Source organism: Nicotiana tabacum, chromosome 6 (assembly GCF_000715075.1).
Source record: "Nicotiana tabacum cultivar K326 chromosome 6, ASM71507v2, whole genome shotgun sequence".
NCBI classification, from domain to species: domain Eukaryota; kingdom Viridiplantae; phylum Streptophyta; class Magnoliopsida; order Solanales; family Solanaceae; genus Nicotiana; species Nicotiana tabacum.
This window is the reverse complement of record NC_134085.1, coordinates 44,506,608-44,532,392: the sequence shown is the minus strand read 5'-3', so window position 1 is coordinate 44,532,392 and position 25,785 is coordinate 44,506,608. Positions and strand designations below refer to the sequence as shown.

Sequence of the window (25,785 nt, the reverse complement as noted above, 5' to 3'; positions counted from 1 at the left end):
GTTAATTTGGTCTCTTGGAAAAGCAAGAAACAAATGTGGTTGCTCTATCTAGCGCAAAAGCAGAATATCAAGCAATGACTTTGGCAACATATGAGCTAGTTTGGATTAAACAGTTGCTCAGAGAATTAAAATTTGGAGAAATCAGTTAGATGAAACTTGTGTGTGATAATTAAATTGCCCTTCTTAATCTTACCTTATATAAAAAAAATTGCCCTTCATATTGCATCAAATCCAGTGTTCCATGAGAGGACTAAACGCATTGAAAATGACTGTTACTTCATTAGAGAGAAGATATTCTCAAGAGATATTGTTACAAAGTTTGTGAAGTCAAATGATCAGCTTGCTATTGTTCTCACCAAGTCTCTCACTTGTCCTTATATTAGTTGCATATGTGACAAGTTCGGTACATATGATTTATGTGCACCGGCTTGAGAGGGAGTGTTAGAGAGTTATTATATATGGTAGTACGTATATTATCCCACATTAGTAGAGAAGGGTTTACTACTATGTAACACCCTATATAAATAGGGCTAATGAAAGACAAATGAATACAGAATCCTTTCTTCCCATGGCTTTAACTCTCAGAATATGTACTTAAATTATTTTTATTTTCACTTTTATTTTATTTTGGTATGATGATGATATGAGTTGAGCTTAAAGGTTGAAGTGAGGATTCATACAACCGATCCCCACTTGTTTGGTACTGAGGCTTAGTTATTGTTGTAGTGGTAATAGGAATTGATTACGGAGATTTATTTGTAACCTTGATTTGCTTTCCTATTTTACTATAGGTGTACATCACCATTTAACATCCAAAGCTTGAGGGGAATAATCAAGCTGAGCTTTCTCTCAGTATTTTCTCCGGTTTGTTGAGCATTAACTTTATTTAGTGCTCAACAACTTAGATTTTGTCATTATTGGCACTTCTGCTTATTGGTAAAGCAACTTATCATAGTGGGAATCAATAAAACCACAATACTTTTTTCACACATTGTACAAATTGATGTATCATTATCAGTATCACAAGCATGGTCTCGGTATCACAATCATGGTCTTGAATGAACATTTTGCTAGTGCACCTCCTTTAGAGTTGAAAGAGTCTCTTGGTCATATTGCAAATTGTGTGATATCTCCTTTAAATTATGGAGGGGATTCTATTGCTTTTTTCTTCTGGATGCTTGACCTGTTTGGAGAGAAGATCAAATAGTGCTAGGTAGCTCTAAACGTTCTGAAGTTTACACAGATTCCCCTCTTTCTGTTTTGATTTCTCTTGTTCTTATGCTTTCTTCAACTTCTTTCAAGATTTTCTTTTCTCAGTACATTTGGCCTATTTCCTTATTGTCATAATGGCTGCCTTTTTTTTTAAACCCAGGCAGGGCCATGTTACTTTTTCATTGTCCGAGGTGCAAGAAATCGATGCTATGGTGTCCACTTTTGATGTATTTGAGCAGAAAGAATCAGGACCATTGACTTTGGCATGGGCAGTTTTCCTCTGTCTAATTTCATCTCTTCCTGGAAAAGAAGAAGATAATATACTGATGGTCTGTTTAGCTTCATATCACGTAATTGGCTTGCTTGTGCTTTCTCAGGAAGGTGTAAAATTTTGACATTTTTTTTGCATATCTTGAATTTATTTCAGGAGATAGATCATATTGGTTATGTCCGTCAAGCTTTCGAAGCTGGATCTTTGAGCTTTTTTCTTGAAATTATTGAAAATGATGTACTGAGGGATTTTGATGTGGGTGAATAGCTTGTTTACTCATTATTTGCAAATTATCTTTTATCCATCTTACCTTTCATACAGAGGTAGTGCATTATGTCATTTCATCTTTGCTTTGATATTTATTACTATTTTCAGGGTCCTATTGTTGGTCTTAGAAGCGTTTTACGGACATTTATATCAGCATTTATTGCCTCTTATGAGATCAATATCCAGGTTTTAAAGTTAATACTATTTATCACTTTGTGAAGGAAAACACATCTTCTCTATTATCATGCCTTTTCTGTGTTGCAGTTGGAGGATGGTAACCTGAAATTGATATTGGATATTCTTTGCAAAATTTATCAAGGAGAGGTTTGGAGGATTGTTGCCTTTTTGAGCCTTCAAAATCATATGTTTTTTCATTAATTCAGACCATTGACGTATATGGTGCAGGAGTCCCTCTGTACTCAGTTTTGGGATAGGGATAGTTTTGTTGATGGTCCGATCAGGTGCCTTCTTTGCAGCTTGGAGGGTGAATTCCCTTTTAGATCGGCTGAACTTTTACAGTTGTTATCAGCACTTTGTGAAGGAGCATGGCCTGCAGAATGTGTGTAAGTAACTTTTATTTTTCTCCAGGAGTCATTGAGGTTCCTTTCATTTATGAGGCTTGTAGAAGGTGTTGCAAAAAATTATGTTGATATGTTTCTTGAACAGATTTAACTTTCTTGACAAGTCCACTCGATTGTCATCTCCTGTTGATATCAGTAGCTGTTTGATATTGGATGATGCTTCTCAGACTGTTAAGGTGGTCCAACCATTACACCTTCCCGGTGTTGAGGGTCTGATCATTCCTAGGGGAACCCATGGTCATCTGTTAAAAATGATCGATAGGAATACTGCTCTAGTGAGATGGGAGGTAAAAATAACTTGTGTTTATTCCATTTCTCTATTATGCTATTAGCTTCTTTAACTCGTAGATTCTTTCTGCCACTAGCTAGGTGAGGAAGCTGTCTCTAAGTTTTGAAAGTTGTACTTTCCAGGAGCTAATTGTGCTGCATTCATCTTCAATTTCATGTATATCTTGCTGTTAGTTTCTCTGTTGATACCTTTCTTTGACAAAATTTATTTTGTGACTTTGGTTTTGCAAAATTCTATTGCTGAATAGCTGAGCTTCACTGTTTAGAGCTTTATTGGATGTTGACACTGGACTTCTTTATTTTCCACTATGATTATGTAGGTTTAGAGCTTTATTGGATGTTGACATTGGACTTCTTTATTTTCCTTCTATATGATTATGTATGCAAATTCTATAGTGAATAAATTACTTTGAACTCATTTTAGCAAATAAAGAATTGAATCCTAGATGGAGTCTTATTGCAGTTGGTTAAATGTTCAGTAGGTGCAAATCTAAGCATTGTGTGTTACAGGTGTATTTGCTGTGTTTTGCACTCTGATAAGACAATGCCCCTCTTGTACTGGAAAACAGCTAGTAGTTTTATTGAAAGTATAGCTCACTTAAAAATTGCTATTTGACGCTGAATTTCTTATCATTTGTTGGTCCATTTATTTCTTGGTTGTATTTGATGATTAGTCAGAGAATGACATGCATACACATGTTCTGAAACATTAATGCACCTAGGAAACTGAATCTTGTATTTGAAGTTTGACCAAATCAGCAAATTGGTTCATCCTGGTACTGATCATGCTTAATATCTTCTTTTCAAGTTTTAGAGTGTGGTGCACAGTGCGCCAGAGGTGAAGCACACCTACATTGCTGTGTGGTGCACTCTGATAAACCAATTCCCCTAATGGACTTGAGCGCAGGACTAGCAGTGTGTTTGAGAGTGTAATTTGCTTGAAATTGCCTGGATTTCTTATCGTTTATAGGTCTATTTTTTTGCAGGTGTTATTTGATGATTAATCAGAGATTGTAGCACTCACATAGTTTTGAACCTGAAATACACCCAAGAAGTTAAAACTTTTCTCTAAAGATTAGCTAGTCAGCGCATTTGTTGGTTTACTCTGGATTACTGAGCATGCTCAAAATTTTCTTTTTCAAGTTTTTGATGTGCTGAAGGTGTTTAAAGTTAAGACTCAGATTGATTATCTTCTCCTCAGGAGGTGTGATAAGGGGTTGTGCGAGGATTGTAAGGTGATCCCGATTCAGAACCTCGCGACACAGCATAGACTCTTGGTGATGGACGTTGGTATCTTGATAAAGAGGAAGAAGAGGTTTGTACGGGGTCAACCGAGGATCAGGTAGGGAGTCTTGACTAAGGATAATGCTCAGGAGTTGGATGGGCGATTAGCGGCTATGGGAGCCTCGAAGAGTGGTGGGTATGCTAGCATTATGTGGACGACGACGACGGACTGTATAAAGGAGGCGGCGAGAGAGGTTAGAGGTCTCGAAGGGATACTCAGGTGGGCACCGAGGCGACCGGTGGTGGAATGACGTGGTCCAGAGTAAAGTGGAAACGAAGAAAGTGGCTTACCTTAAGTTAGTGGAGAGCACTGACGAGGAGTAGAGGAGAGCGAATAGAGAAAGATACAAGGAAGCTAGGAGGGAGGCGAGATTAGCGGTCCCGGAGGCTAAGACTGCTGCGTTTGCGCGACTGTATGAGGAACTGGGGGTTTAAGGTGGGGACAAGAAGTTATTTCGTCTGGCCAAAACGAGAGAGAGGAAGGCTCGTGACCTAGATCAAATGAGGTGCATCAAAGACGAGGAAGGTTGTGTATTGATGGAAGAGGTCCGGATTAAACAGAGATGACAGTCGTACTTTCATAGACTTCTGAATGAAGAGGGGGACGAAAACATCGTGTTAGGGGAATTGGGGCACTCCGAGAGTCACCAAGACTTTAGATACTATAGGCGTATTAAGGCAGAGGAGGTTGTGGGACCGATGCGTAAGATGAGTCGGGGCAAAGCGACCGGACCAGATGAGATTCCAGTAGAATGTTGGAGGTGTGTGGGTAGAGCAGGCTTGGAATGGCTAACTGGGCTATTTAATGTTATTTTCAGGACGAAGAGGATGCCAGATGAGTGGAGGTGGAGTACGATGATCCCCTGTACAAGAACAAAGGTGATATCCAGAGTTGTAACAACTATAGGGGTATTAAATTACTAAGTTATACCATGAAAGTTTGGGAGGGTGGTGGAAGGGAGGGTAAAGAGGGCAATATCTATATCAGAAAACCAGTTCGGGTTCATGCTGGGTCGTTCTATTATGGAAGCTATCCACCTTATCAGCAGGTTGGTGGAACAATACAGAGATAGGAAGAGGGATTTGCACATGGTGTTTATTGATATAGAGAAGGCATATGACAAGGTTCCTAGGGACGTTCTTTGGAGATGCCGGGAGGTAAAAGGTGTGCTGGTAGCTTATATTAGGGCGATAAAGGATATGTATGATGGAGCTAAGACTCGTGTTAAGACTGTGGGAGGTGACTCAAAGCCTTTTCCGGTTGTTATGGGGTTACACCAAGGATCTGCGCTTAGCCCGTTCTTATTTGCCCTGGTAATGGACGCATTGACACACCATATTCAAGGGGAGGTGCCATGGTGTATGCTGTTCACTAATGATATAGTTCTGATTGATGAGACGAGAGGTGGCGTTAGTGAGAGATTGGAGGTATGGAGGTAGGACTTGGAGTCTAAAGGTTTCAAGTTGAGTAGGACCAAGACGAATTATTTGGAGTGCAAGTTCAGCGATATGTCAGGGGAAGCAGATGTGGAGGTGAGGCTTGACTCACAAGTCATCCCTAAGAGAGTTTCAAGTACCTAGGGTCAATTATCCAGGGAGATAGGGAGATCGATTGGGATGTCACGCATCGTATCGGGGTGGGGTGGATGAAATGGAGGTTAGTGCCTGTGTGACAAGAAGGTGCCACTGAAACTTAAAATTAAGTTCTATAGAGCGGTGGTTAGACCGGCTATGCTGTATGGGTTTAGTGTTGACTAGTCAAAAATTCTCATATTCAGAAGATGAAAGTAGCAGAAATAAGGATGTTGAGATGGATGTGCGGGCACAAGAGGCTGGATAAGATTAGAAATGAAGATATTCGGGAGAGGGTGGGCGTGACTCCTATGGACGACAAGATGCGGGAAGTACGACTTAGATGGTTCGGGCACGTGCGGAGGAGAAACCTAGATGCCACGGTTAGGAGGTGTGAGCGGTTGCTTTGGCAGGTACGAGAAGAGGTAGAGAGCGGCCTAAGAAGTATTGGGGCGAGGTGATCAGGCAGGACATGACGCAAATTCAGATTTCCGAGGACATGGCCCTGGATAGGGAGGTGTGGAGGTCGAGCATTAGGGTTGTAGGTTAGGGGGTAGTCGAGCGTTTTTCCTCGTTCCAGCTATTCTGATAGTGTTTTTTCTAGGATTGCTAGCGTTTTTTGTTTCATCATACTATTTTTATTTTTGATATACTTATTGTCCTTCCACTTATTTGTTGTCTCTTATGGTGCTGATTCTATTTGTCTGGTTTCTGTGTTGTTACAGATCTTTTGTCTCTGAGCCGAGGGTCTCCCGGAAATAGCCTCTATACCCCTCCGGGGTAGGGGTAAGTTCTGCGTACACTCTACCCTCCCCAGACCCCACTAGTGAGATTTTTACTGGGTTGTTGTTGTCTCTATATATTATGTGTCATGTTGCTCAAAATATGCTAGTCATTTCTCCAAAATTATCTGTAACCAAGGTTGTTACTTTTCTTTTACTTGGGTGAATATAAAGCTAGAATATAAGAGAAAATGAAAATCATACCTCCTCCTCCAACAAAAAAAGGAAAATTATTAGAGGAATATAAAATACTCATATTTTATCATATTTTGCTGCTAATATGCTTTCAGAAAGACCTGATATGCATCCATTCTTCACTCTACTAGCATTGACAATTTTACAGGAAATTTGAATACTTCAGAACAATATTTCATTACCAAAGGATATCCTTTCAGTTCCCTTTTGCTGTTGCTTGTATTCTAAGTACTTTTTTATTTACTCTTGGGATTTCTTATGTAAATGCGAATTGCATATCTCTCTTTGCAGCTGTCTCCATTTTATCTTCTTCTTCCTGATGGTAATTAATCTGAAATTCAAACCCTTTTTATTATATATTCAGTTTCAGTAACCATAACTTGCTACTTTGTAGTTTTCGCGATCTGGGGTTTTCGTGCTTCTTTTGCGTTTGGCCCAAGGGCTGTACTTGGAGAAAACCAGTGAATTCCTTCTGACTCTTCGGTTGCTCAGCCGACTTGTGACTTTCAACATGGTAATCCACGTGGAGTTAATTTTTTCTTGCACAGTTATTTTGATATATCTATTGTATCAGTCCAATCTAAGTGTCAGAGTCGTTCCTTCAGGTTAGTGCATCCATGCAACTGCATTTGCACTGATATCTTAGTTGATTTTAGTGTGGGTGATGATGTGTGATAAATTTGTATCCAAAGGCACTGGTGGTAGCAGATGATGTTCGCAGATGATGTTTTTTATGCTACTTCTTGAATCTTAGTTCTCTCATTGCTTCCGTTTCTACTGTCCTAAAGATTAGTGTGGTTGTCTGTCATCTGCAACAAGGGCTGCAGGAGTGACTGCTCTTGTTCTGTAAATGCCGCCCTTCTACCATACTTTCGGAGAAAACAGCAGTGACTTTGTTTGTTTAGTCGAACACTCAAAACAAATGTTTTGGGAAGACAAGCCCTGCAATGTCATGTGTCTTTCTCAAGTCTATGCTAAGTTTAAGCTGTTCAATTTCGCTTAGTTGTAGGCAAGGAGGTCTTCTCAGTTTCAATTAGTTGCTCAGTTCATGTTTGCTCATTTTTTTCTTTCTGTTAAAAAAGATGGGGTTTTAAGGGAGCAAGAGGAGAGCAGATTATGCAACTACTAGATGTTTCTTAATGAATGTGAGAGGTACTGTGCTGCAAAAGAGATAAAATCTCAAAATGGATGAAGTTCGGGCTAAGGTATTTTGTTGCACAAGCTCCAACAGCCTGCCAAACAGTTATCTTCACAAATTGCGGAAATTTACTCAAACCATAGTTGTTTAACTTCTACAGTTGCAGGCCTCCAAAAATATTTGGCTTTCTTGCTACATTGGGAAAAGCTGAAGGGAGAATGAAGCAAACCTTTTAAATGCTTCCTTGTTCCCTTTTCTAAAGGGGTAGAAACAAGTTAGACTGAGATCACTAACATGCTTACAACTAGACTGTTTAGTGACTAGATCCTTATCAGTTATCCCACAGCAAGTACAGTCATCTGGCCATTAGGTCTTGAGATGGCTGTATAACTTTTTAGGTATTTAGCACGTGTTTGGAATAATTGCGTTAATATGTCTCCAGTATGGTAGGCTATGCTCATATTTCTTGTTAACAAAGGCTTGCACATGTTTCCCTAGTAACATAACTTCTAGTCAAGACTGAGCAGAGAGACGGATCTGGAATTCAACCTTCCTTATATGCTTTATAAGGGAGTCATTGACTCCTTTTGTTTAGGACCAACTTTCCACATTCAACTCTGTTGTTCCGTGTGAAAAGAAAGGACAAGAGAAATCTGCAGGTGTAGTAGTTTCCTCTGTACATTCAAAGATCGAAAGTAGAGGTGGCTATTATGTATTCAAAAAGAGAACAAGATAAAATGTCTCCCTATAAGTCAGATTTCTGAGCCATTTCACGCATAGAATTGTTATTTCAACCATGGGTTCTCAATCTATCCTTCCTGCGTTCATACTGTAGTCCTTTTGCTTTCTGGAATAGGAAGTGTTTCTTGGTATTTTTCATTTCCAGTGTTTATCCTTTATATTGGTTGAGATTGAGTTAGTTAAGGCTGGAATAAGAGCCGCAAAACCCTTAGTTGACCCTAGAGAGGCGGTGAATAAGAGTTTTCGATTGCTTCTATATTTGCTCAAATTTTTGGAGAAGAACCATCAGACGTAAAGTAAAAAAGAATTTACGACAATTAATGTGAAAGACTCCAAGTAATGGAAAACTTTTGATTCCTTAATATGGAAAATTTGTTGAATTCAAGGGAAGTGATGACGAGACTTTTGAAGAGCTTTTGAAGGGGTAGAGATGAGTTTTGCCCAGTTGAGTAGTTTTGATCCCTTATTTTCTTTTGGTGCACCCGTGAAGTTCCTTGTTGTATAGAAGACTGGGTAACTTTTGTAGAGAACCATATCTTTCTGTAGGGTTCCTTTTTTTGGTATACCCCTTGTATACGGCCACTTTTGTTTTTGGCCATTCTTTAATGGAAAATTATTTACTTGATAAAAAAAAATGATGACAAGACTTTTGTTAAGTCTGTTTGCCGTCTGTTTTTCTTGGCATGACAACAATTGTTTCTGCTATTGATGTTTTCTTGCTGGTAATATTTGATGTCGCTAGGGTGTTTGTTCTGCTCTTCTGGACCTTGGTGGTGGCTATATGCATGATGAGATGAACTCACCAACAGAAAACTTGCGGTATGACTATAGGATTCATTAATCTACCTCCATCTCCTGTTTCCAATTGAATTTATCCTATATGCTAGTTACATATGAAAGAAATCCTAAATTCTAGGAAAATTACCATTTTTTTGATCAAATAACATCCCTTCTTCAAATGCAGTCTTAATGTGGCCGAGATCGTTTGTGCTTGGATCAAGAATTTATCTCCTAATTGCTCTGATGTGGTGTCGATGTCGATGGGAGTTAACATTTTGGCAAAAATGTTAAAATGGTAAGTCTTTTTGTCTCTTAAGTTATTTACTTTTAATGTTTTGGTTCTCTTCACTCCCTTGAATGCTACTGAATCTAGAATTTTGAAGAGAAGCTTGCTATATTACTTTATCTGGTAGGTTTATCTTTTGTTGGGTTATTGAATAAGCATTATGTTGTCAGAGGTAATATAAGTAGCTATTGAGTTGTGTTTATCTCACTGTTGAATAAATAATGGAATCTACCACAGGAATCTACCATTAGGGTTGGCTGTCTACATCACACCCCCGGGGGTCCTTCCCTGACCCTGCGTGAAAGCGGGATGCTTTGTGCACCGGGCTGCCCTTTCCATGAGGCGCTTTATCACTATTTTTTCATTTATTATGCTAGTTAGATTTTCTAATTCTTGCTTTTTCTTATTGCAGCTCACCGTACCATGTTTCCAGATTGATAGTCCAGGCGAATATCTTTGATGTTGCGTTTAAAACAAATCCTTTCAGAATTGGCTCCAATGGCTTGTCGAGGTGAAAAGGGTCCACCTATGCTCCTACTTCATATAGAACTTGCATGCTTGTACATTTCCATGAATGTTATGGGCACAATCTAGTGTATGTTGTCAGGTTGCTTGTGATTGCTTAACCATAACCTTTTGAGTACTTTTGGATACAATCTGGTTGAGATTGTACTAATGGCTTCTGACTGCTCTAGACTGCTTAGGCCGTAACCTTTTGAATAATAATATACTCTGAATTAATTTCTGAATTTCTGTCTTTTGAACTTTCCCTTCGTGCACTCTCTGAATCAAGCACACCTGGAGCTGGAATGGATTGAATATGTATGGCAATGCTTACAAAGCAAACCTTTTACCCATGGCAACTCGTGAACAGATATTGCTCGCTGTAAAACTTTTTTTCCATGCGGTCACTTTTCTTTTTGTGTGGCTTACCTTTTCTTTTACCTCCTCCTTTTGTGTTACTGTTATTTTTATTCAAGATTGAATCGTCAATCAGACGTATTGGTTGTCTGCAATATACAAAAAACCTGATGTGTGAGATGCCATGGCCAACATAGTTTTATTTCTTATGATTTGCTGTTTAGCCTGATGTCGTTAAATATCTCAGGAAACTTCTCTAATTCTAGAAAAACCAAACTTATCTTGACATTTTATTCTGTGTGTTTTTTGTGGCTACTTTAGTGGATCGTGGTTGCTTTCTGGTCGGCTCTCAAAAATGCTTTTGATCGACTGTGAGCAGAATGATTGTCAATTGACTCTTTCAGGCATGTCATTTAGTTGTATTGATTTATTTATGTTCATCAATTATATAACATGTTTGTATCTTATATAATGTCGTCGGCGTTCTGATTGCAGCTATACAGGGAGTCTATTTTCTTCTGTTGTTAACATAAAAAAAACATAAAAAAATACATATCTTGCTCCGTTTTTCTAATCCAATTTGTTTTTTGGTGTCTCATTGACATTGACCATTAATCATGGTGGCATATTTTCTTCTATTGTGCGACTAGATTCTTTAGATCGTTTTATGTAGGTCCTTACACGCTATTTTGTGATCTTCAGTGCTTGACCTCACCATGCAGCTTGTGGATGCTGGAATGGAAAATGATGTTGTCCTTGCACTTGTCATTTTCTCCATTCAGTATGTCCTTGTTAATCATGAATTCTGGAATTACAAAGTCAAGCATGCTCGCTGGAAGGTGACTCTGAAGGTATTCCTTGGATTTCCTATAATTTAAACAGCTATGCTTACTTACATGGTATGTAATTTTCTGCTTATAACTTTTACGTGCTTTGGATGCAAGGCAGTCCTTTTCTTTGAGAATGTTTGGGTGCTGTTTTTGTTTGTCTCCTTTACTCGGGACGATATAGAATACGAGGGTTATGGAAGCTCCATTACAACTATAATTATTCACGTAATGTACCAATTTGGGGAAGGTCAAGCTTTTTTCGATTTATAACTCCTTCCACCAAATATTGGCAGTCACTTTTTGCTTTTTGAGAGTGAACATCACTAATCTGCAGAGAGAATTTCTTTGGAAATTATACTAAGAGAATTAGACAGCAGATGGAAGTACTGGGAAAATTTCGCTTTAATGTACCAAAAAAGTTGTTTAAACAACTCTTAGTCGAATTTTATACTGATTCTCAAAAAGTAGAATGCGATATTTTACACCTATGGAGTAGTTTTGTTTTTTTTGTTTGAAGGAGTAGCTTAATGCTGTTGAATTATTTCTCAGACATTTTGTCACGACCCAAACCGATGGGCCGCGACGGGCACCCGGTACCTTACTCAACCGAATACCAAAATAACATATCTTTTCGTATCATACTATCATAATAGGTAAATGAGCCAGAGAGGCTATCGTGAGATAAGTAGAATAAAACATGGAGAAATACTCGACATTGGACAATCCAACGTGTAATCCAAACTTATACATATGGCGTACGGGCCTATAAGGCGACATGATCCTTTATATACTCAAAACATAGGCCGACACGGCCATACAAGAATCCGTATACATGACATCTGTCTACAAGCCTCTAAGAATACATAATATCGTAAAGGTCGGGACAGAGCCCCCCATACCAAACAATACACATCTAAATTATACTGACCAAACAAGCAACTCCGGAGTAAATGGAGTGCACCAAGCTCTTCCGCTGAGCTGATCGCCTACTTGGAGGTCTTTCGACCTGTCTATCGGGACCTGCGGGCATGAAATGCAGCGTTCTTAGGCAAAAGGGACGTCAGTACAAATAATGTACCGAGTATGTAAGGAATGAAAATCAGTAGACAATAGACATGAGAGAAACATGGAGTAAAAGACTCGACATGTAAATCTGAATAGCTCTGTGAAATCCTTTAATATTTAAAGTGTCATGCATATACGTATAAATGTCATGTCGTGCATAGGTACATGTGCTCATAATATCATCAAGCCTCTAAGGGCATCCCATCATGTCATCTCGGCCACTGTATGCAAAATCATCAACGTATACCAGCTGATCAGGTGGTGGTACGTATATAATGCCATCTGGTCATGGGTCAATGTGCATATGTAAATGCATGAATGTATGTGAAAATATGTTAATAAAATCTCTCAGTACGTCATAAGACCATTATACCTCTGATTAATATCATGAAACAAACTTTATCAACTTACGTATTTTTTGAGACCCATGAATAGATGATAGAATAATATGACACATAGGGAATCAAGAACATCGACATCTCTAGTATTTCTATGAATAGAGTCATTTATCGAATTTGTACATTTTCTCGTATCATTCGTGTCGTATAGATCATGCCATAAAGAAAGAAGGAATAACCTTAATATACCTGAACCGATTCTCTTAGAATTTGCAATTCACGCTTTACAAAATCAATCAACCAGCGTTATCAATTTTTTTTGGTACGGATTCGTTTTGCTCTAAAAGAGCTCATGATCAGCCATGGATTTGGTATGTTATTAAATGTTTTGCAATTCACGTATTTGGTTTGTAAGACATATGAACTTACATTGCCAAAAATGTGAAGTAATGTGATAGTCTTACAAGTTATGGAAAACTTTTGGGTGTGGCCCACTAGTTGGATGACAAAGCCATCCCAATCCTTCCAAAGATGACATCTATGCAAGACTAAATGAGTCATTTAAATGGGATTGGGGTGCTGCCACCTAATTCCTTAGTTGGGGGGGTTTAATCATTACCCAATAATCCCTTAAATATTTAGGTAATATCCCATTTCCCAATAATTAACCAATTACCCACATAATTAAGAATTATCTCAAATTACATAAAATGATACTCACTGTTAATAAACTTTATACACCTTACTATCATGGCCATCTGGTACCTTGTATGACACTAGTCCATAAATACTGAGTATTATAGCTCGGACCGTATTTTATCCGAAATTGACAAACTTCGACGAAACTTGTTTTCTTCGATTTACTTGCCCTCCCACCTTCACGAATTTACTTATCCCTTGTTTGAAATAGCATAATACTTATAATTCCAAAATAATCTCATTCCCGCACTTACGTCGATTAACTTACGACGAAATTTTAACGTACGAAAATGCGGGATGTAACATCATTCCCACCTTTGGAACATTCGTCCTCGAATGTTGACTATGCACTTGTCATTATCATAACCTATAGTTCTTGCGAATACTTTAGAACTCTCATTGCCATATAGGCAACTGTTCGGTGAATAATTCCAAAGGCCAGGGTATTTACCCCGTTAGGCCTGTTTCTCACACCACGACTAGTGGTTGGACTCTTTCCAATTTTCTTGTATGTGCGCCTATGCGACTCTTCTCTCCTTTTTCCTCTAGTTTTTAGCCAATCTCTAGGCGTCACTTTGTGAGCATATACGGAGCTTGAAAAGATGTTTCTAGGCGTCACTTTGCCCGATACTTCATTGAACTTACGAATATTGCTATATCTTATTTCATAGACTCGGTTATCCATGCGTAGGACTTTACTGCATCTAGGTAGGTCATATTATATCATAACTCTTACTTCAATTTATCGTTACTGAGGTCTTCTACTGAACTCCAGGTTACTTTCGTTGCTTATCCCATATGTATAAATATAAGTCCTTTAATTTACTATTTAAGAATGACGGCCTAGTCTCATCTTATACTTTGTAACTGTTGTCCATCCATTGTTGATTCACCTCAATCTTGATCTACAATATACTACTGATAACTTAAAACTTTTTTTACGTAATACCTTGCCATTAGGGCTTACGTCTCATCGGGGGATATCTGAAGTGATTAGGCTAATCCACCTGGGGGCGATACTATACTTTCATAACCGTATTTCATAGCATCCCAATGTGATACCTTACGTGGGTATTTTAATCCCGTACAATTCATGAAATCCTCTTCAAATCATTACTCAATCGAAGGCCCAAACGTCATTCTTTATCTATCACAATTACACCCTCATTGTACTGTCAGGGCAACACTCCATCTCTTCTAAATGCCATTAGTCTTAGACTCGTTTGAGTTCATTCAGGCTATCCTGAACTTTGTATAATTTAGAGAAACCATCAGCTCTCTTGTTTTTGATGGGCTTAATCCCGATGACTTATCCATTCTCGTCACCTTCTCACTCACCCTTTCTTGTTCTTACTCTTGTCTTCCTAAAGCCTGGTCGCTCTATCATACTTTAGCTTGTGGCCTACATATATCCATTTATACTGCCCGCAATCTTGCTTTACCATATATTTCCTTGTATTATTTTGGAACATCAAGCGAGACATTTCATCGTCTCCAACTCTTCTATACTCTCTTGGCTAGATCTCTCGGTACCTAGAACCCATAGGTTGGAAAATTTACCATTGACGATGCTGCTATCATTCCTGGATACTGAATCCTCATGCTTCTAGCCTTCTATCCGAAGTATGGACTATTCACAGCCTTCTGCATTTGAGTATCTCGTACGTTGTTCACCTTTACCTTACTTACTTTTAAATCTCGCATCGTATCTTGTATCTCTTTCACGACCTCCCTTCCACATAGGTATAATTCACGTCCATAACTTGAAGCTCTATTATAATACCTGCACCGCTAGTGCATACACAATCCAGGTAGGAGCTTCATGCTGACTTCTTATAAGGCTGGTACCCTGGTTTTATCGTAGAGCTGTCATAAAATATGGCTAATGTACTATCTCTCTTGCACCTCTGATATTAAGAGTGATTCTACAATGTTCTCAATCACATAAGCTGCCACTTGACCTATGGTCCAAATCCCTGTTACACACTTTCTAGGAACGAATATTACTTTACACACCCAACCTTTCCAAAGTGTATCTAATGCACACCACTTTTGGCAGCTGGCGCGCGCGTATTTTACACAAAAAAGAGGCGAGTGAATGTAAAACTTTCGGGTCTAAACCATTATCTAAATGCCACATGTCCCCAGCCTTTGTTATTTTTTTCTTTTCTATTTTTAGTTATTTCATTTCCAAATAATTTGGTCTTTTTTCCACACACCCCCACCCATTTTCTTCTTCCCCTGGACACCTACTTTGTCATCTCCATTAATTAAACTCTGAAACACAAAAATAGTTTTAGAGCTAGGTCCAAGTTTCAAATTAATTAGTCATCTCCTTCAAGTTTAAATATTTTTAGATCTGCTAATGAAATCAATGACTGATTTCTCCGTTTGTTTTCATAATTTTGTTTTTAGATCTGCTTATTTTTTCTTTGACTTCAAAAATTTAATTTTTTTTGAATGGGTGTGAAGAAAGGGTTTATAATGTAGGTTTTGCTCTAAAAATTATGGTGATAGTGATGGCTGCCATGGCCAACACTTAAAGCACCATGTGAAAGATCTATGTGAATATTGGCCATGACGATAGTGGTGGTTGCCATGGCCAACACTTGATTCATGTGATTTTTTTTTTCTGGTGGGTATTTCCATGGCTGTGGGGTTTTAGAGGAGGCTTGGTGGGTATTTCCATGGAGTTTAGAGGAGGCTTGGTGTGGGAGTTTAAAGAAGATAAGAGACGGGGGAGGGGGGGTTGTTTCTCGTTTTTTCTTTTTTTTCTTTTAAATATATCAATTGTGGTGTAAATTTAGTATTTTTATTTTTTGTTCTTTGAGTTAGGCATGTGTCACGACCTTATTGGTGCGTGATATTATACATATTCTGAAAAACTGGTTAAGAAAAAAATGGTGTGTCTTAGATACACTTTGGAAAGGTTGGGTGTGTAAAGTAATATTCGTTCCTAGAAAGTGTGTAACGGGGATTTAGGCCATAAGTCAGGTGGCAACTTATGTATTTTGCCTTGATGTAACTCTTTAGTTTCCTCTTTCCTCTGATCAACCTTTATGTAAGATTAAGCTATCTTCCGATCTGCGCTTCATGGTGTTAGTTATTACTTTATCCCTTCAAGGACGCTATGGAATACCCATGATTCAATCTTCTAACAATTCGATCCTTTGTCCGTGACCTGTGCTCATTTTTCTTTTAACTTATACCGGAATTTTCTACGTCTGTATGATTATCAACATATATGCTGCATAGATAATACTCCGAACTCTTAAGTGCGTTCATAACGTAACTAACTCTAGATCATTGATCGAATAATTCCTTTCGTTCCTTCTCAGCTTTCTTTAAATGTAAGCTATTACTTTTCCTGGTCTTTCTGCCCCCTTGTTGCGTGCATACTTAGCTTATCTTAATTCCTACGCATGCCGGAGTTTTCGGGCAACTCATATGATCTCGAATATTACTTTTGATTTTACTTTCCATTCATTAGCCACGGTAGGTGCCACTTTCTTTGGAGCGCTTACAATGTTGTTGTGAGGGTGTTGTTACACGACCATTTCTTCTTTAGGTCACTGTGCTTAGGTTGAAGTCTTCTTCCTTATTTCCTCAGCTAGTCTTTCATCGTAGTATTTAGGGAGGACTTTCTGATTCTTGTAAAGCTGTGAGCTTATTACATCGTATACTCGGCGGAATTTTTGATGTCCTTCCTCGTCTATAATTATCCGTAGTTACTTATTTCCACGCCCTTGTGCTTGTAGGGTTGCTTCTGAACTGATATTTTGACTAACTTCCCAGTGACACTCTCTTTTATCTCCGTAACACTCATATGGTACCTTTGACTACCTAAACTCCTATCTGAATATTTTTCAAAGGTCACGATGTCATAACTGCGAGGCTGAATTCACTGTACTGGGTTTTACTATGTTTATCTTGCATGATCTATTGGTTTATCTGTATCTTCTTGTCTAGCCCTAACCAGGCTCTTCCTGAATCAACTGCTAACTGCTCGTTGGCCCATTATCATATCAATATTTCACGTAAACTTTCTTGGGGTATTTCCTTTGTCTTAACTTACCTCTCGTACTAGCTCTTTTTTTTTTTATCCCGGGTCGGAACCTTTACTTCCCTTCCTTGACGTCGTGCTTGCATAATGTTTTGGAATCGTAGCATATCTGTAGGATTTGGATGAGTGCAATCTCATCCCTTTTTCATTTTACCGCATTATTCCTTTACCACTCCATGATTACTAGAACCACTAAATTCTGACTTCACGCCACATCACTCCATATTTCCCCACTTTAGGGGAGTACTAAGAGCTGGAGCTACGACGATCTACCTATAGATGTTTTACCTCTTCATCTTTGGTATCTTTTCACATCATCGATTACCCTTACTCGCCTTGTAGTAATGCTTTTTGTACCAAGGATAACCAAATTCTTTACTCGCGAGGATGACACTTAGTGTAACTGGCGCACATAGTCCCTTAAGGTTAACTTTGCTCATATTGATTGCTTTAGGGAAGCATCTTGCTGAATGACCTTTAAAAGGTATTCTTTTGTCGTCCATTCTATTATCGCCGGAACGTAATCTCTGAAATTCTCATGATGCCGACTATTATCATATCACTCAGTCCCCAATTCACGTTTAGTTTATTTTGTTCACCAGCGCATACTGATTTTTATTATTCTGGGGTCTGACTTTTCCTTCCGGTAGTTGCGTTAGAGTCACGAACTTATTTTTCGAAGTGAGGATATGACTTTATAGCCTATACTCTGTTGTTGTCCTAAGGCCTGTCACCTCTCGTCTCTTCCTTCACTTGACTATAGATTCTGTAATACTATCATCTTTTGATCTACCGTTGTCATCCATGTATCATATCTTACTCATAATGCTTTATTAGCTCTTTTCTTATTTTCCGCTAACATTTATGCCTATCACTTTATTCTGAAAACTCGAACAAGATATTCTTTTTCTTTTAGCTCCCCTTTGCTCCATACAGTGGCTCTTCAGGTTGCTTAACGTTCTCGATCTACTAGGGACGCGAGCCACACTAAGGTAATATTTATACCTTCAAGCCTTCCAGTGTCTATCTTTATAGTACTCATATCTAGCTGTATTATTTTAGAGTGCGCCATCTAGGTGTCTCACAACGAGATCTATTAGCACATTTGCAATATCCTTCGGAAATGTCAACTAACGCAAATAATCAATTCATCATTTTGGGTTACTCTAATCCCAGCTGGATCTTGATATCTTGCCCCTTTTCTTAATCTACACCTGTACGGTATAACTGAGATGGATGTGGCCAATTATACATACCTCTGTTACTGTTGAGATTAACTCACAATGCTTATATTTTTCTGCCGGAACTGTAATATTGATAATCCTCATTAATTGGGTGCCTCGTACCCTTCTTCACTTTGCTTCTTTTACTTGCTGAAACTTGTGTCTCCCTCCTTATTCCTTTTTACCGTAAGAGTGAATAGGCATTCTTACCTTAGGGATCCTAATCAAAAAGCTTACACATCTTAGTATACACATGATCTGCTGAATACCTCATATTTATCCATCATAAGCATGATGCAAAAATCGAGTTCCTCTGACTCAACTCTTCCACACCTGTATATCTTATCAACCGTCTTTTTGGATGTAAGTATCGTCGTGCTATAAGTAAGATAGAGTTTAGAAAATTGAGTTCTTACAACTGAGCTCTACCACACGATCTAGAGTAGGAAGAAAGAGTGACAATCTTAAATGCCCCGTAGCCTCATGCTTATAAGTGTGGTGCACGACACACCCATAAACAAGCCTCTACTAGACACGGCTTGTAGATTCCCTAAGACAGAATTGCTCTGATACCACTTTTGTCACGACCCAAACCGATGGGCCGCGACGAGCACCCGGTACCTTACTCAACCGAGTACCAACATAACATATCTTTTCGTATCATACTATCATAATAGGTAAATGAGCCAGAGAGGCTATCGTGAGATAAGTAGAATAAAACATGGAGAAATACTCGACATTGGACGATCCAACGTGTAATCCAAACTTATACATATGACGTACGAGCCTATAAGGCCGACATGATCCTTTATATACTCAAAACATAGGCCGACAAGGCCATACAAGAATCCGTATACACGACATCTGTCTACAAGCCTCTAAGAATACATAATATCGTAAAGGTCGGGACATAGCCCCGCCATACCAAACAATACACATCTAAATTATACTGACCAAACAAGCAACTCCGGAGTAAATGGAGTGCACCAAGCTCTTCCACTGAGCTGATCGCCTACTTGGAGGTCTTTCGACCTGTCTATCGGACCTGCGGGCATGAAATGCAGCGTTCCTAGGCAAAAGGGACGTCAGTACAAATAATGTACCGAGTATGTAAGGAATGAAAATCAGTAGACAATAGACATGAGAGAAACATGGAGTAAAAGACTCGACATGTAAATCTGAATAGCTCTGTGAAATCCTTTAATATTTAAAGTGTCCTGCATATACATATAAATGTCATGTCGTGCATAGGTACATGTGTTCATAATATCATCAAGCCTCTAAGGGCATCCCATCATGTCATCTCGGCCACTATGGGCAAAATCATCAACGTATACCAGCTGATCAGGTGGTGGTGCGTATATAACGCCATAACCTTTCCCATATCCCATATACATATATATACGCGTATATAACGCCATCTGGTCATGGGTCAATGTGCATATGTAAATGCATGAAATGCATGTGAAAATATGTTAATAAAATCTCTCGGTACGTCATAAGACCATTATATCTCTGATCAATATCATGAAACAAACTTTATCAACTTACGTATTTTTTGAGACTAATGAACAGATGATAGAATAATATGACACATAGGGAATCAAGAACATCGACATCTCTAGTATTTCTATGAATAGAATCATTTATGAAATTTGTGCTTTTTCTCGTTTCATTCGTGTTGTATAGATCATGCCAAAAAGAAAGAAGGGATAGCCTTAACATACCTGAACCGATTCTCTTAGAATTTGCAATTCACGCTTTACAAAATCAATCAACCAACGTTATCAATTTTTTTTGGTACGGATTCGTTTGCTCTTTAAAGAGCTCACGTTCAACCATGGATTTGCTATGTTATTAAATGTTTTGCAATTCACGTATTTGGTTTGTAAGACGTATGAACTTACATTGCCAAATATGTGAAGTAATGTGATAGTCTTACAAGTTATTGAAAGCTTTTGGGTGTTGCCCACTAGTTGGATGACAAATCCATCCCAATCCTTACAAAGATGACATCTATGCAAGACTAAATGAGTCATTTAAATGGGATTAGGGTGCTGCCACCTAATTCCTTAGTTGGGGTGTTTAATCATTATCCAATAATCTATTAAATATTTAAGTAATATCACATTACCCAATAAATAACCAATTACACATATAATTAAGAATTATCTCAAATTACATAAAATGATACTCACTTTTAATACACTTTATACACCTTACTATCATGGCCATGTGGTACCTTGTATGACACTAGTCCATAAATACCGAGTATTATAGCTCGGACCGTATTTTATCCAAAATCGACAAACTTCGATGACGAAACTTTCTTCTTCGATTTACGTGTCCTCTCACCTTCACGAATTTACTTATCCCTTGTTTGAAATAGCATAATACTTATAATTCCAAAATAATCTTATTCCCGCACTTACGTGGATTAACTTACGACGAAATTTTAACGTACGAAAATGCGGGATGTAACACATTTGGAGGGTTATCATTTGGAAGTTAATCTTACGTTGTCTATTACATAGTGTGATTATCATTCTTTGCGGAGTTGTTATTAAAAATAATTCTTTGGGGAGCATAAGGAATTTTTAGTCAATCATGTTTTAATTCTGATTAGCTTACTAGCTTATCATATTTTGGTCTATTATGCTCCAATATTACACAATGAATCCTACATCGAACCTTCTCCCTCAAAGAGAAACAATGTGATTTAGTATAAAGTTTGCTTGGGTGAGGTGCGGCTGGTGCATGATAGTAGGTGGTTATTGAGATGTTTTTATTCTCAGGCTGCTATCTAACACCAATACATGCATACATATGTATGTATTTGTGTAAATATTTCATGTGAAAAGGTGTACGGTCAGCTTGATTAATGCGACTTCTGTTGTTGTTGAAGGGTGAAAGGTAACTGCGATTGGAATCCTAGTCCATCTCTTTTCAGATGGTGGAATACCCACCAGTATTGATTTATTTACTGAGTCATTCTATTTGTGTTACATATTGACTTTATAATCATTTAAAATGTAATACTTTTTGTTGAGCACTAAGGGAAATGGACTTTGTTTTTATTTGCTTCTAGGTGCTTGAAGTATTGAAGAAATGCATTCTGTCAATTTCAAATATCCAGAAACTTGGTGAAGTGGTCAGGGATATTTTACTTGGTGATTCTTCAATCCACAGTGCACTATTTCGACTTGTTTGTACAACTTCAGATGGCCTGGAGGTGAATCTTGCAGCTCTTGAATATGCTAATAAACTCCTAATGTGCTCTGAATGCTCAGCCAGCATGTAGGATCAGCAGTTGATAACATTGCTTTATGTTTTGAAGATAAACTCTATTAACCATTTTTTATGTTTTATGTTTTATCTTCACCTTCAATAGAAGCTCTATTTTAGCCGACTTTATGGGCTGACAGAAATCGAAGGTTTACAACAGGCAATTGTCTTGGGATTGGATATTCTTTCCAGTATGCTTTCTGATCTCTCAAGGGTATGCTTCATAAATTTTTCGCAACTAGCATCTCTTACGTTGAACTTCTTTGAAGGGTTGCACGACTTGGAAGGAAGTTCACTTTTCTTTTATCCCGGTGCCCCTTTCTTTTCCACCTCAGGTTTAATAAAGACAATTTCATTCTCGTCTTTTACTAACTAGCTTATTTCTATGGGAATAGAAATGCTTGAGAAATTCATCCTGGGATGACTGCTTCTGCTGTGGGTGAGAGAGGATGAGAGCAATATAATATGCGTTTTTCTTTTTTGGGCTCAATCTGACTTTATTTTTCTTTCAAGAACTCTTACGCCCATAAAATGAAAGTAGCGGAAATGAGGATGCTGAGGTGTATATGTGGGCGTACTAGGAGAGATTTAATTAGGAACGAAGTTATTCGAGACAAGGTGGGTATGGCCTATGTGGACGATAAGATGAGGGAAGTGAGACTGAGATGGTACGGGCATGTAAAAAGAAGAGATGCACAGATGCCCCAGTGAGGAGATGTGAGAGGTTAGCTATTGCGGGTCCGAGGATAGGTAGGGGTAGGCCAAAAAAGTATTGGGGAAGTGATTAGACAGGGCATGATATGTCTCCAACTTACCGAGGACATGACCCTAGATAGGAAGATATGGAGGTCGAAGATTAGGGTAAAAGGTTAGTAGGCCGTCGAGTTTGAGACACCGTATCTCCTCCTTTTTCCCCATATATCAGTATTAGAATTATCATTTCGTATTTTTCTTATTCTGCGATTTCCATTATTATCCGTTGTTCGGTTATCTTATTGCGTTGTTATTTTGCTGTTGTTAATGTTCTTGTTTTTAGTATTTTCAACAAGGCCTCTTCATTACTGTTCTCTTGTTCAAACCTGATGTGAATTGTTTTTCTTGAGCCGAGGGTTTTTCAGAAAAATCCTCTCTACCTCCACAAGGTAGGGGTAAAGTCTACATATACTTTATCCTCCCCAGACCCCACAATGTGGGAATACACTAGCTAATGTTGTTGTTGTTGAATCCGAGTTTAATTTTTCTGGGGATGCAGATTGAGTCTGTTGTCAACAACACCAGGTGCCAATGACACTTGCATTATTTTGAGAGATCTGAATAAAGTATTCTGATCTTTAATAAAGTGAAAGGGGTCCCAGCTTGGAATTTATGATCTTTGTCAGAGTTCTTTTTTCATACCTACACCCTGTTTGAGTTGTTTCTTTCTCTCTCATCTGTGGTATTTATAGAATTCAGAGTTCTATTTTCTGCTTTCTTTTACTGCTGGAATCAGTGTATACAAATAATTTACAGCACACAGGCTGACTGAACTTTAGTTTCAAGTGACCACTGGTCATGGATATCCCTGATCTTGTTTGACTTTTATGATATGTTTGAAGCAGATACTAAGATCTGCTTGTGCTTTATTTCAGGATGTGCCCAATTTTATTGTCTTTCATCAGGCAATCATGTCATCAATGACAAAACCAGTGCCTGTGGTTACTGCAGCGATATCATTGATGTCATTCTTCCGAAATCCTGTATGTTGTAAATCCTGATATTATCATCACTATTTAGTTAAAATGCACTTGCTTTGTTGTTTTACCACATTTCTTTGGAATTAAGGAATTTTCTGTTCATTTCGCTAGAGCATGGATGCATTCACTTTGATATCACCCTTGCAATTGTTGGGATAATACAGTTTCACTAGATTATTTCCTTTAACTGTGTTAAGGTTTTGAAGATTGTCGGTCCCTATTCTTCCTGTGTTATCATGGTTTACAGTGCTAATTTCCGTATTGAGGTCAGGTATTGCTGCACCGGTGCTGAAATTCTGTTTCTGCGGTGCTGTCTCATTTCCAAGCCTGATAGTTGCATTAGTCTAATCTAAATTTGGATCGAATTTCTTTCAGCCAGCTACCTACTTTCCTCAACTTGCCAAAGTTATCTGTAGTGGTAATTGTTGAATTAATTGACCACCTCATCTATAGGCATATGCTGTCAGAGAGGGGACACCTTTATTTATTTAGGTCTGCAAACACGTCTTCTCACGTGCTTGCCTAGTTCTTTTGTTTTTGGCCAAGCATGTGGAAAATTGTTTTATTAATTTGGGTGCCAGTAAGACTTGAATCAGGAGCTCTGCTTGCTCTGTTACTATGTTGCATTGAGTGTCCCTTCACATAAAAGCGTATGTTGTCAGAGAGGGGATACTTTCACATTTTTTATTTTGGTATACAACAATAATGGTCAAAACAAAACATGTGAATTTCATGTACTATCCCAAAGTTTCTGACAATTTTATATTATGTTTTTATCCCATTCAGGGTAAACTGCTATCTCAGCCGTTATTCTGAAACGACTATAATTTATCCTGGTATGCTTGTTGGTATACTGCTTTTACACGGGAGTTTTTATCCCATTTTTAGTAAAGTTATTAACCTTTCTTTTGAAAAAAGAGTATTCCCCTGGCATAATCCTTGAAAGATCCTTCGTTTTCTGCTTCATAGTTTTTGTATTTGTAGCCCATCCCAACTGAAATGATGCAGCTAGAGTCACATGTTATAGCTTATATTCAAAACCATCATGAATTCAGTGTTTCACTTTTGCATCTAGCTTCTGCCACTTTCCTCAATTCATGTTCTTCATGCCATATGTGTCTATCAAGGAGCGTTTTTCCAAATTAATTTATTTCATGCGATTTTACATGTGTATCTAGTTGCATAATTTTTGTTACGTATCCCATATTGATTAAAGGAATGAATTGTTATCTCCTAATATGGTGTTAGACAATCCTCACCTCATGATTTAACTATTGTAGTTGAGTTAGGCCTAATATTCTTTCTCTTAACATGATATATCAACCCATTCCTATTCTTGGGTAAAAAGAAAGTGTGCTCTATGTAGTCCACATGCTAAGATATATTGTCTTGGTGTGCTCAGGGGAATGGTTTGTTAAGTGTCCTACATGGAGAGAATGGGTTACTATCTCCTTGTATGGTTCGGTTAAATCCTTACCTCATAAGCTACTTTTTGGGGATGAGTTAGACCTAAAGTCGTTTTCCTTTACAATTTGGGTTAATCCATACTTTGCCCTCTCATCTTGAACGCAAATCCCTTTGACACACCCCTGTTACCCGGGCGGCCTTCTCAAACCAAAACGTTTTTCCAACTGTGTCTTTTACACATCGCATTGGTATTTAATCGCTTTTTCCAAACAAGTATGTCACGCATCAATGGGGTCGTGACACATGTCATTAACTAAGAAAAAGAAAATAGTTTAAAATTACTATTAACTAAGCAAGGGGAAGAGATATGAATCCAAAGAAAAAGAAAAATGACCTTTAAGAGAGATTTAGATTATACCAAAGTTGCCAAAGCTGAAGAATATAGAAAAATGTCAAGGTCTGCCGGTGCTTGAAGCGCAAAGCATAATTAAAAAAAAGACTTTGGCAGCTGCTATTGAAGTAATCTAAATTATATGTGTAATGGAAGGAAATTGAGTTACGTAAACAATTATTATTTGAGAAATTGACTTACTTAAAATATTGGAAAAAATTAACTAAATGAAATATAGGAAGTAAAAATCATGTTAGGTAGTACTTAAGGTTGTGGCGTAGTGGTCCATGAAGTGGATGCAAACTTTGGAAACCAGAGTTTAAATCTCAGCAAAGACAAAAAAACTAGGTGATTTCTTACCATGCGCCTAATCCTTGGTAGGAAGAGTTACCCGATTCCTGTGATGGTGGGATGTAACAAGTACCCAATGGTTGAGATGCGCGCAAGCGATTGGAACACTCCTGTCATGTTAATCAAGTTCCAGAACTATTTT

The 25,785-nt window shown here is 38.2% G+C and overlaps 1 protein-coding gene across 10 annotated transcripts in view; it reads left to right on the top strand.

Annotated features, from left to right (window-relative positions):
• LOC107807932 (uncharacterized) overlaps positions 1 to 25,785 on the top strand; it is a 47,788-nt gene that overhangs the window by 9,766 nt on the left and 12,237 nt on the right. For 8 of the 10 annotated variants that reach the window (XM_016632409.2, XM_075254709.1, XM_075254710.1 and 5 more), the window contains exons 8-22: positions 1,373 to 1,541; positions 1,640 to 1,738; positions 1,859 to 1,936; positions 2,015 to 2,074; positions 2,156 to 2,313; positions 2,417 to 2,618; positions 6,847 to 6,966; positions 9,074 to 9,150; positions 9,296 to 9,406; positions 9,810 to 9,908; positions 10,580 to 10,662; positions 10,961 to 11,109; positions 21,565 to 21,708; positions 21,868 to 21,975; positions 23,390 to 23,497. In XM_016632409.2, the coding sequence (XP_016487895.2) occupies positions 1,373 to 1,541; positions 1,640 to 1,738; positions 1,859 to 1,936; positions 2,015 to 2,074; positions 2,156 to 2,313; positions 2,417 to 2,618; positions 6,847 to 6,966; positions 9,074 to 9,150; positions 9,296 to 9,406; positions 9,810 to 9,908; positions 10,580 to 10,662; positions 10,961 to 11,109; positions 21,565 to 21,708; positions 21,868 to 21,975; positions 23,390 to 23,497 (1,765 nt within the window). The remainder of the gene's footprint in view (positions 1 to 1,372; positions 1,542 to 1,639; positions 1,739 to 1,858; positions 1,937 to 2,014; positions 2,075 to 2,155; positions 2,314 to 2,416; positions 2,619 to 6,846; positions 6,967 to 9,073; positions 9,151 to 9,295; positions 9,407 to 9,809; positions 9,909 to 10,579; positions 10,663 to 10,960; positions 11,110 to 21,564; positions 21,709 to 21,867; positions 21,976 to 23,389; positions 23,498 to 25,785) is intronic. The other 2 variants (XM_075254712.1, XM_016632427.2) reach the window with 1 other exon arrangement.